The sequence below is a fragment of the Bubalus bubalis genome, chromosome 4, assembly GCF_019923935.1.
Source record: "Bubalus bubalis isolate 160015118507 breed Murrah chromosome 4, NDDB_SH_1, whole genome shotgun sequence".
Lineage (NCBI taxonomy): Eukaryota > Metazoa > Chordata > Mammalia > Artiodactyla > Bovidae > Bubalus > Bubalus bubalis.
In genome coordinates this window covers 36,286,566-36,298,708 of record NC_059160.1, presented here as the reverse complement: position 1 = coordinate 36,298,708, position 12,143 = coordinate 36,286,566, and the positions used below count along the sequence as shown (strand labels likewise).

At 41.1% G+C, this 12,143-nt stretch overlaps 1 protein-coding gene across 2 annotated transcripts in view; it reads left to right on the top strand.

Moving 5' to 3' along the window:
• Nucleotides 1-6,974, top strand: part of ITPR2 (inositol 1,4,5-trisphosphate receptor type 2) — a 589,849-nt gene extending 582,875 nt beyond the window's left edge. For both annotated transcript variants that reach the window (XM_025285009.3, XM_025285008.3), the window contains 2 exons: nucleotides 1,517-1,678; nucleotides 2,372-6,974. In XM_025285009.3, the coding sequence (XP_025140794.1) occupies nucleotides 1,517-1,678; nucleotides 2,372-2,458 (249 nt within the window). In that variant the 3' untranslated portion in view covers nucleotides 2,459-6,974. The remainder of the gene's footprint in view (nucleotides 1-1,516; nucleotides 1,679-2,371) is intronic.
• The last annotated feature ends 5,169 nt before the right edge of the window (nucleotides 6,975-12,143 follow it).

Genomic DNA, 12,143 nt, shown 5'->3' with positions numbered 1-12,143 from the left:
CTGACTAACAACTACCAAAGAAACCAGCCAAAGGGCCAGATGAGATTTAGACAGACGTGCCAAGGTACGGAGGTTGGACGTTTCCCCTTTCCCTTTAGGGGGAGAAAGAACTCTTCTGGCTCAGCTAGGCAGAGGTCTTTGTAGCTACTGCAGTGGGCTTTTCTGGAGTGGAAAGAATCTTAAGCAGGAAGGTCACTGCTAGGGATACGGGGAGAAGGTGATTTAAGGAAATAGGTAAATATAGACTGGGATTCCTGATCAGTGGCTAAAAGGCTTGTGTGCATGCTCAGTCACGTCTGACTCTGCAACCCCATGGACTGTAGCCTGTCAGGTTCCTCTTTCCATGGGATTCTCCAGGAAAAAATACGGGAGTGGGTTGCCATCCCCTCCTGTGTTGGATTCCGACCCAGGGATCAAACCTGGGTCTCTTGTATTCCAGGTGGATTCTTTACTGCTGAGCCACCAGGGAAACCCAGACAAAAAGCTAACCTGCCTTCAAACCCTAGCTCTGCCAATTCCTAGCTTGTGATGAGGGTAATTAAACTCTTGGGACCACTCGATTCCTCATCTGTAAAATGGGAAAGTTTCTTGAGGATTGAAAGATGGGATACAAGTAATTCACAGGGATTCTATGATGTTGGGCAATCAGGGAGAATTTTCAAGAGATGTGAGTATCTTGGTAACCATCTGTTTTTACCAATGGAGGGAACACACACACACGTGCAGTTACACACACACACCCCTACACTCTTAGTCAGCCTGGAAAAACAGAAGTGGCACCCGCTGTTGCCCTCTGGGGAAGTCTAACTCTAAAACCCCATCCCCAACTGTAATAAAATGTTTCCAAAAGGAGCAGACAGGGTAACCCAGGGCCATGCCCTCCCACTTCCCTCTTCCCCAGAGCCTGTCTTGGGGAAGTGGGAGGTAAATGGGCATGGGCATCTGGAACTGAAACATGTCTTTTATCACCTCCTATTCCGCCACCCCTTTCTCCTCTGCACCAGGGCAGGAATCCGGTAGGGAGGATAAACAGCTCAGGCCTTTACTGTTCCCACACACATTTGGATCTGCTCTTCTCAGCCTCCAAAGCCTAGCTCATCATTCATCAAGATTCACTAATTGCCTACAGGGTGCAGGATGCTGTCCTAAATGCTTTACCTTGGACCTCCCGGGGTAGACCATAGGAAATTCGTTCCAATATTTAAAATCTTCCCTCACCTCATGAAGACTAATGTGGAACCCTCACTTCATTCCCACCCTCAACCTCTCCTCAACCCTGGCCAGAAAAAGTACCTTTTGCTTTGCTAAGAATGTTAATAATGTATTCAGTTGCTCAATCATGTCCAACTCTGTGCAACCCCATGAACTGTAGCCCACCAGGCTCCTCTGTCCATGGGATTTTCCAGGCAAGAATACTGGAGTGGCTTGCCATTTTCTTCTCCAAAATGTTAATAATGAACCCTTCTAAACATTCTTTACATAACTTCAGGCTCCCTTCCATATGTATTCCCTTTAGGAGAAGAATTTGGACTGGTTTCCTCGGATGCGAGCCATGTCCCTTGTTAGCAATGAAGGTGACAGTGAGCAAAATGAGATTCGGAACCTGCAGGAGAAGCTGGAGTCAACCATGAGTCTGGTCAAACAGCTGTCCAGTCAGCTGGCAGAGCTCAAGGAGCAGGTGTGTGCCCTTCAGAGATGAAGCTGGGTGGTGGTGGGGGCGGGGGGCAGTGATGTGAAATCTTTCACCACTGTGAGTGGGAGAGACTGGAGAATCCTGGCAGTGAGATTGTTATCCATGGGACTGTAAATCACAGTAAAGAAACCCCATGCTATGTTGTAAGAACCACCTCTTGGCGAGCAGAGGCTGCTTCTGCTTATCACACGCGTCTTGTGTGACACTTCTGTGGAACAGGAAGGAAGGAACAAATACTGAAAGACAGGGACCGCTTTGGGCTTTTTGATAGAAAATCGTATATTCTGCCATCACAGCAATTATTAAGTTCATCAGCAAAGTAGACCGTCATCAGTATCTATCATTTCAGTGCTGCACTCAACCCCTTCATCACGTAAGATTGTTAGCCTTAGTAAAAATAGTATCAGAAGTAACTGTGGTCGCTTTTAAAATGACTAAGGTGCTGGCAGTGATGATATGTGACAAGCAGGGGCTGCTTCAAAAGAACCATGGTTCCTCTTTCTTAACCACAGAGAGGGGTTTGCTGTGTTTCTCTGCCGATGGAAATTCACTTTTAAAGATATTTTCCCTTTTGCAATAAATACTCACTGGGAAATATTCACCCAACACTGTGTGTTCCACCAGCGCTGGGAAGGAGTGAGAAAAATCAGCTTAATTCACTCTCTCTTTTCCCCCCAGATGACAGAACAAAGGAAGAATAAGCAGAGACTGGGCTTTCTCGGATCAAACACACCCCATGTGAATCATCACATGCCACCACACTGATACCATGGGGGCAGCCGTGACTAGCCTTTCATCAATGTGCTGCCTGATCGCTGAAAAAAGAACTGAGACGGAGGGGAGTGAACAGTGCCTATTGTTGAAAAGTTAAAAACAACCAAGTGCCAAGATGTTGAGTGGTTTAGCTCTGAGAACAATTTTTAACTGTGTTTTCATGGTTGAGAAGACCAAACTTAAAATGCAGCCGCTAGAAAGCACACAGCACGCATTCTTAATGCAAAGTGAAGCCGCTTGCTCAAATGGACAGAGAGAAGAGGGGGGAGGCAGGGGGGAAAGAGGTGCAGGGCAGAGAGAACTACCTTTGGCTAAATCGATAAGGGTCTGTTTTGTCTTTAATGCTCACTGAGACCTTTGTCATGGTTGACTGGAATGTCTTTCTTTTAATTATGGCATCTGAGTCAGTGATACAGGAAGTCATATTTTGGTGGCTAAGTTTTACTAAGGGAAATAACTAAAAAGATTAAAAATGAGAGCTGCAAAGAAAAAATGTTAATGCTTCCAAATCGTAGCCATCACAGGCAATTTCCTTATTTATAACATGGAGCACAATGGATTTATAGCCCTAGGAACTAGTGCTTTGGAGCTTATGTCCCTCAGCTGACAACACGACTGGAATATGATTGCTTTCTCCCAGATTCAGAGGGACTCTTGTCAATACGGAGCACAAAAAGAGGCTTTCATACGACTTGTTAACATCATGTTTCAAATCATGTAGAGACTAAGACTATCAAAGATTTGGGAACAAAAAAGCTGACAGTGAGCTCCAGAGAAGAATTTTTTGAGAACGTATGTGTGCTATTGAAATACATTGAGATTAACAAATGAAAATGCTGAAAGGTGACAGGAAATACAGAGAAACTTATGATGGTGGCATTGCCTTTTATAAATATGGAGTAAAAGCTATTTGATTCATGTTTGCTGTGCTTAAGAACTGAGTGGTTTTATTTATTCTAGTCCTGCAGTTAGGGAAAAAATCCAAGAAATGTATTGAATACTCCAGAAAATGCAACGTTTCAATTGCATATTTTAAACTCTATCAGTAAGAGCTTTGCAAAAGGTAAAAAGATAATAATCTCTTTCTCAAATTGTTTTTATGTTAAATTATGCAACCAGAATTTGTAGAGGGAGAAAATAACCTGCCATGCCTGTGTTAGTCTCAGAGACTATGCCTTTAGAATGCTAAAGCAAAATTCACATCATGAAAGTGTTAAGAGAACCGCCATGCGGTGAGAGAGCAAGGCACTGACACCAGCTGACCTTTTCTGGTTGCTGCCCCCAAAAGAACAAAATATCGCCTTTTAAACTCTCGTGTTATTACCACCAAGGTTTAAGGTCTGGACAGGATTTGCTATGCCCCTTTTTAAAGCTTTTGGATTATTTGAATGTAGTTTAAGCTATTGGCTCCTAAAATTCTCTAATCACCGGTCTAGGAAGATGATAAAGGATGCCCAAAACCATCCTTCTTCCACACCCCATTAAAATGTAGACTTGGAGGAAAGCTGTGGAAACCCAGAGCAGTGAGTTTTTGAACTGAATCTGCCCCCCTCCGAATAATTCCCCAAGTTAAAAATTCCTCACTCTGATGTGATAGTATTTTTCTGGACCAGTCCCTGAAGGATCACAATCAAGTGATACTCAGAAACTGAGCTATATGCAACACAGAGCCTAGGACCCAGTGGGCATTCAGTGAATATATGAGGAATTCTACTGTCATTCAGTCCTAATGCTTCACTAAAACTTTAAACAATATCACATTTTGATTTTTAAATGGCTTCACCAAAACTGAAGTAGACCAAAGCAGCCATTTAAAAAAAAAAAAAAAAAACACACACACAAAATAAGGCCCTCTTTGTTATTAACAGTATTAGATGAAAAGTACCCTTTTAAAGTATTTTAACTAGGCAGGCAGAGAGTTTCACAGGCAGGGTAAAGCGGTAAATACTGGCTATATTGCAATGTCAGAACCTATCTCTGTTTAGCACAAACTAACATGTTTCTGATGGATGTCCCAGCATCAAGAAAAGAAATTAGTTTGTACAGATGAGAGCAACCTCTCAGATGAACTACCTACTTTTTTCTTACACTTTTTTTTTAGGGAGAATGAGTCATTGGATATGTACCTGCTATCAAGAAATGGCCTAACCTCTCCAACCACTGTGGAGTGGCAAGTCACCACATCACAGTGTGTTTTCTCCTCTGAGAAGTATTCAGAAGGGATTGCAACTAACCAGACTCTTATTTAATCAAAATTGAAATATTGCTCAGTTGTGTTTCTCTTCTTTCCTTCCTCAATACTTTGAGATTATTAAAGTAAAATAAACGAAAGCAAACAAAAGAGGCAGCTTTCAGGCTATTAAATTCATGATGAAGCAGATAATCATGACATTCACTATAAATTTATATTTGTTTTATATATGTTTGTTAATGTAACTGGAATATTTGACCTAGACAAGTGTCAATTAACATTCTCATATTTATATAGTGATATTAAAATAAGTACAATCATCTTTGATTTTGATGTTAAGAGAAATGTTTTACTGTTTAGTTATTAAAACCCATATTGGCTTAAAAGTATCAGTTTCTGTGGAACATAATTTTTAATTTCAAAAGGATTTGATTCCCCTACATAGTCCACTCTGAAGCCCAAGAGTTTCATGCAGGTATGTTTTAAGACTATAATACTAAAAAATAAATTTTATACGTGTAAAATTAACATATTTTACCTTTTAAAAGGTTGTTTAGACAAGGGCTTATTTTCTTGCATACTGAAACTTTTCTGTTGGTGATGAGGATGCATTTTCTAGTGGATTATTGATAAATCAGGAAGATATTCCGCTCAAGTCAGAACTGTTTGCTTCTTTCCATATTCTCAGCTCACAACTCGTTGTTTTGGTTGTTCTTTTTAGTTTATAGTTGTTTTATTTTATTAGAAGCAGTAATGCCGAAGGGTCCACCCTTGTCCCCGTGCCCCAGGGCTGAGAATAAGCAGAGAAATTGGGGATCTAGAGACTTGGGGAGGGAAAGTGCACTTTGGGACTTCACTGTGATTAGGGGAAGGGCTTCCCTGGTGCCTCAGTGGTGAAGATCCCACCTCCCCAAAGCAGGAGACTTGGATTTAATCCCTGGGGATGGAAGATCTCCAGGAGGAGGAAATGGCAACCCACTCCACTATTCTTGCCTGGGAAATTCCATGAACAAAGGAGCCTGGCAGGCTACAGTCCAGGGGTTGCCAAAGGTCAGACACAACTGAGCTAGTAATAACGTAGTATGATTAGGGGAAAGACAGAGTAAAGGGTAGAGAGTAGGATGAACAGGGCTTACCCTCCAGGGACCCAGTAGACTGGGACATAAGTAAGTAAATATTGCACAGGTATAATGATTTAACAGATTACAACCTCAAGAGATAACCCTTAAACATGCAAAGAACAGGGCTTTGTGGAGAGCATCCGTAAGAGGTGTGTTCCCTCCAGCAGTCCTTAAATCTTTACAGAATCACAAATCGGCATATTCTGACCCACAGACCTGTTCCAAAGCCCTGACACTCAATGCAATGCAAAAAGGGGGTGCAGCAGGCATCTTAAACACAAGCACAGGTGCCCATAGGAACCAGAAGAGTGACTAGAATGAGTGCAGTTGTGAGGGGCACCTTGTATGTAGGGAAGGGGAAACCTATGGGGAGCTTTCTTTTTTTTAGTTTATTTTATTGAAATATAGTTTATTTCAATGTTAATTTCTGCTGTCCAGCAAAGTGATTGTTATATATAAATGTACATTTTTTCATATTCTTTTCATCATGGTTTATCCCAGGATTTTAAATATAGGTCTCTGTGCTATACAGTAAGGCCTTGTTTATCCATTCTGTATATACGTTTGCATCTGCTAATGTGGGGAGCTTTCTGTTTACAAATTTGACACCTAATTCCACTCTGAAGAAAATGCCTGAGGCCAGTTGAGGCTCTCTAGTCATTGGTGGCTCAGCTGGTAATGAATCACAATGCAGGAGACCCTGGTTCAATTCCTGGGTTCGGAAGATCTCCTGGAGGAGGGCATGGCAACCTACTCCAGTATTCTTGCCTAGAGAATCCCCCTAGACAGAGGAGCCTGGCAGGCTACAGTCCATGGGGTCGCAAAGAGTTGGACACGACTGAGCAGCTAAGCACAGTCACTCATTTGTTATCTTTGAAAGAATTGTTGGTAAATCTACACCATTTAGTAGAAGAAAGTACACTACACCAAAATGGAGCAGAGGAGCTAAAATGCATGTGCAAGTCAAGAAATCTGAAAACAAAGCCAGATTTCACCTCTGAACTGAGTGTATCCACAGACTTGAGTAATGTATGAAAGTATCATACCAGTTTTTCTCATTTCACCAGAAGCCTTTTTTTCCCCTGCAGTAGAAGATTGCTATATTTGCCTCAAAAAGTATGATTCTAATATATGTCAAGACCAGATAAGTATAACTTATAAATTATTATTAATAAAGTTGAGTTTGTAAAACTTTTTTTGTGTGTGTGTTTTTTTCAAGTGCTTTGTCATTTTTTAATGTTTCTAAATAATGTATTGGTATGAAAATCATTACTATTGCTATTTTACATGGTGACTTGGGGGACAAAACTTTGGCAACTTGAACCACACTGGTGAGATAGTTCAGGTGGGCCATTGTGCCCAACACTTACTAGGAATTGGCCCGACTCCCAGTTGGCCGGCACCTCCTAGTGTATCGACATCATGCTGACACCCAGCAGGGGCTCCGTGGGCACAGATCATATGGTCATCCAGAATTTCCTGGTTCTTAACCCCCAGAGCATGGCACAGCTGAAATCAAAATGACTTGCAAGAATCACGTGCAAACCATGAAGAGAATTCTCTGCTCACATGGACATTTTGCAGTGTCCTTGAAGCTGGGTGACAAGAATTGTTGTTTTGTTTGAGATCTGAGGAAAGGCTTTGGGAGGGAAACTGAACAATGAGTTCCTCTTCCAGTGAGAGAAATTGGCACAAACGGAGGATACACGTGGTGGGGAGCGTCATGGACACTGGAAAGTGATCCTGCATTTGACTGTCAACCGCGGTGCTATGAGGAAGTCTTAGGAAGGCTAGTCTTCACAGCACAAAAATCTGCAGGCCAGAAATCTGTGTACTCGAACCACTCCTCTGTCCCTCCCTGAAAACAGAGGCACTGGCACATCTCAGGGAAGCTGCCACATGGAACACAGAAACACAGAGACCAAACTTGATGAAGATAGAAAACTGATAAGAACTGAAATGAATTGTTGAACACAGTTTGGCTCGATCTAACAAAAAATTCTGGTCTTTGCACTTCAGTGTGGATTTCTGCCTTGATTAGCCTGTTTCATTTTCACTCTGGTCCTTGAGTAAAATCAGCTCCAGGTAGAACGGTCCTCCTAGCTGTGAAAATGTGGATACAGGTGTGAATTTCCCCTATAATCCACCGCAGTGCTTCCTCCCCAAGTCTTCTCCCCTCAAATCTGCACAGGGAAAAGTTGCTACTGAGACTGCTGCCTGTTCTAACAACTGTGCTTTTTCGTTCTGTTTTTATAATTGTCTTCACTGTGGACAGTTGTATCTGCCTTTTTGTCTGCCATAACCTGTTCCTTATCTTTCGACATAGATCAGATTTTTTTGTGTGATCCTGATCTTTTCAGCAGTATCTTCTAATAGAAAAATTTGTGAACACAATATCTTAAAATTTGACCTGGTTTTATTAAATATATTGATGTATTTTGAACTTTTAGGGTTTTATGGAAAAAGAAAAATCAGGTTGGGTGACATGGACTGAGAGATCTATTTTAAGGATTTGACCTCATGCAGTTAGAGGAAAGGGGACTTCCTAGGTGGCGCTAGTGGTACAGAACCTGCCTGCCATGCAAGAGACTAAAGAAACACTGGTTCGATCCCTGATCAGGAAGATTTTTTGGAGGAGGGCATGGCAACCCACTCCAGTATTCCTGCCTGGACAGTCCCGTGGAAAGAGGAGCCTGGAGGGCTAGAGTCCATGGGGTCACAAAGAGTCGGACACGACTGAAGTGACTTAGCACGCACTCAAGCGTGCACACACAGTTGTAGTGAAGAGCTGGTGAAGAATTCGGCGGAAGCCTGCTGCAACGGCATCGGCCGTTGAGTCTGAAATCACTAAGTCAGTGGGGCTGGCGGTCAGAAAAAAAACCTGGGTGTGAGGCATGTAAGGGCAAGGGCAAATTACAACCCAGGAGGACAAACTTAAGATTTGCATCTGGCTCTCACAGCCTCCAAACTTAATGGCATAAAAAGCTGGTGGCCTTCACCATGGAACAGAATGCATCTGACCCAGGACTCAGAGAAGCTGAAGGCGGTCTGATGGGAGCTGGAAAATGGAAGACTGTCGTGTCTAGCCACTGTTCACACCAGTATCATGAGCAGGAGATCAGGTTTCAGTGGTAGCTATTGTCTACTCCTTCTGAACTTAATAACTCTTGTTTCACTCCCACCTTCCATAGCTCAGGAAAATACTTCCTGTGGTCAAAAGTAACCTCTAATCCTCTGAGAGAGGGGATTCTGGGAAATGTAGTTCTAGCTAAGCTAAATTGAGGTAATGCAAAGCCACTCCACTGGAGTAGAACTTGATGCTCCTCAATAGTGATGCTCTTCTTGTTCTGGACACACAAAGGGCACATTTCCCAGCACCCACTGCAGCTAGGGGGAGACACTACTAGGTTGGGTTTTTTTGTTGTTGTTGTTTGTTTGTTTTTCAGATTTTTTTAAGGGTTGTTTTTGTTTTGTTTTGTTGGCTGCATTGCACAGCATATGGGATCTCAGTTTTCTTGATGCAACCAGGGATCAAACAGTTGGAAGCACAGAATCTTGACTCCTGGACTGCCAGGGTTGTCCCGAGATTTATTTTTCATTGGGGTAACTTTGGTTTATAACATTATACATGTTTCATGTGTAGAACATTATATTTCCATTTCTGTAGGCCCTACAGCTTGCCCACCACCAAAAATTTAGTTTCTATCATCACCGTATAGTTGATCCCTTTTACCCATTTCTCCCCTCTGGTAACCACTATTCTGTTCTCTGTATCTACATGTTTGTTTTTATTTGGTTTAGTTTGTTCATTTATTTTATCTATTTGATTTTTATATTCCACATCTGAATGAAATCCTATGATATTTGTCTTTTTGCATCTGACTTATTTCACTTAGAACTAACTGTCAAGGTGCATCCATGTTGTCACACAAGGCAAGATTTTGTCTTTTTTATGATTCATCAGTATTCCATTGTGTGTCTTTATATACCACATCTTCTTTATCCATTCATCCATTGATGGGTTCTTAGGTTGTTTCCATATCTTGGCTATTGTAAATAATGCCATGATGAACATAAAGGTGACTGTATCTTTTCAAATTAGTGAATTCACGTTCTTTGGATAAATGCCCAGAAGTATCATGGCTGGATCATATGGTAATTTTAGTCTTAACTTTTTGAGGAATCTCCATACTGTTTTCCATGGTAGCTACACCAACTACAGTCCCACCAATACACCAGGGTTCCCTTTCTTCCACATTGTTTGCAACATTTGTTCTTCCTAGCATTTTTATAACACCCATTCTAACAGGTGTGAGATGATATCTCATTGTGGTTTTGATTTGCATTTCCTAACTAGTGATATTGAACATCTTTTTAGCTGACTCATTTGAAAAGACCCTGATGCTGGGAAAGATTGAGGGCAGGAGGAGAACAGGATGACAGAGGATGAGATGGTTGGATGGCATCACCAACTCAATGGACATGGGTTTGGGTGAACTCCGGGAGTTGGTGATGGACAGGGAGGCCTGGAGTGCTGTGGTTCATGAAGTTGCAAAGATTTGGACACGACTGAGCAACTGAACTGAAATTTATGTGCCCATTGGCCCTTTGTATTTCTTTGGAAACATTTTTAATTGGGTTATTTGTGTTTTGTTGTTGAGTTATAAGTGTTCTTTATATATTTCGGATCTTACTCCCTTATCAGATATAGAATCTGGATATAGATATAGGATATATAATGTGTTCTCCCATTCTGTAAGTTGTCTTTTCATTTTGATGATGGTTTCCTTTGCTGTGCAGAAAATTTCATGGACAGGATGGCATGGGTTGCCATGCCCTCCTCCAAAAAATCTTCCTGATCAGGGATCAAACCAGTGTTTCTTTAGTCTCTTGCATGGCAGGCAGGTTCTTTACCACTAGCGCCACCTAGGAAGTCCCCTTTCCTCTAACTGCATGAGGTCAAATCCTTAAAATAGATCTCTCAGTCCATGTCACCCAACCTGATTTTTCTTTTCCCATAAAACCCAAATTGATACAATCACATTTATTTGTTTTTGCTCTTGCTTTTCTTGCCTAAGTAGACATATCTAGAAAGACATTGCTGACACCAATGTCAGAGTGCATACTGCCTATGTTTTCTTCTAGGACCTTTATAGTTTCAGGCCTTACATTCAAGTCTTTAATCCATTTTGAGTTGATTTCTCTGTATGATGTGAGACAGTGGTTCTGTTTTATTTATTTATTTTTTGTGCATGTGGTTGATATAACTAGTTCTGAACAGTGAATTGTGAGTGAAACTGAGAAGTGGAGGCAATAAAAAAGTCTCTGCACAACCTCAAGTTCTTTTCCCACCGCTTTAATCATGGAGGCCGAGATGGAACCATCCTGAAACCCTGAGTCAGCTCTTTGAAGAGAACTACCCTGGAGATCCTTGATACACACAGCAAAATTTATACGAGTAAAAAACTTAACTGTGGTAAGTCATTGACATTTAAAAGTTTTGTTTCCTGTTAAATAAATGAGATGTGTATGCGATGGTGTATGCAATGGTTACTATAGCATAACACAAGTCTACCTGACTAATACAGACATTTGTATTAGGGACCAGAAAACTGACCCAAATGTACAGCTTCTGAGATGTATCCAAGAAAAAGATGAAGAAAAAAATCTATGTTTACAAACTCTATTTATAATTTAAAAAATTGAATGCAGTACAAAGGCCCAGTAATTTGGGTGTGTTTTAAAATTTATGATTCAATCATGGAATGGACTGTCATGTGTGTGTGTGTGTGTGTGTGTGTGTGTGTGCACATGTTAGTCACTCAGTCATGTCCAACTCTTTGCAACCCCATGGACTTGTAGATGGCCAGGATCCTCTGTCTATGGGACTCCACGGGCAGGAATACTGGAGTGAGTTGCCATGGCCTTCTCCAGGTAATCTTCCCAACCCAGTGATCGAACCAGGGTCTCCTGCATGGCAGACAGATTATTTACCGTCTGAGCCACCAAAAGTATGTAAACTGAGGCTACATTGGAAAACAGGCAGAATAAACTTTAAAAATGCCTACAAATTTTATGTACACTATTAACTATAGAAGAGCATGTTTCTCAAAAAGACTTGAACAAAATCCACTATAATGGTATTTATTTTAAAATAACTATGGGATTATATATTATTTTCCTTTTTCATTTTCTAAGTTTTTTGTGGTTTAAACATCTTTAAAAGGAAATGAAAGTTGTATTAAATCCAACAAGTGTTTTCTAAGAATAAGTTTTCCAAAATTCATTTACATTTTATACGATCATTGAAATTATGGATTAAGTAAATACTATAGCCACAGTTTATATTGATTTCAACAAGACG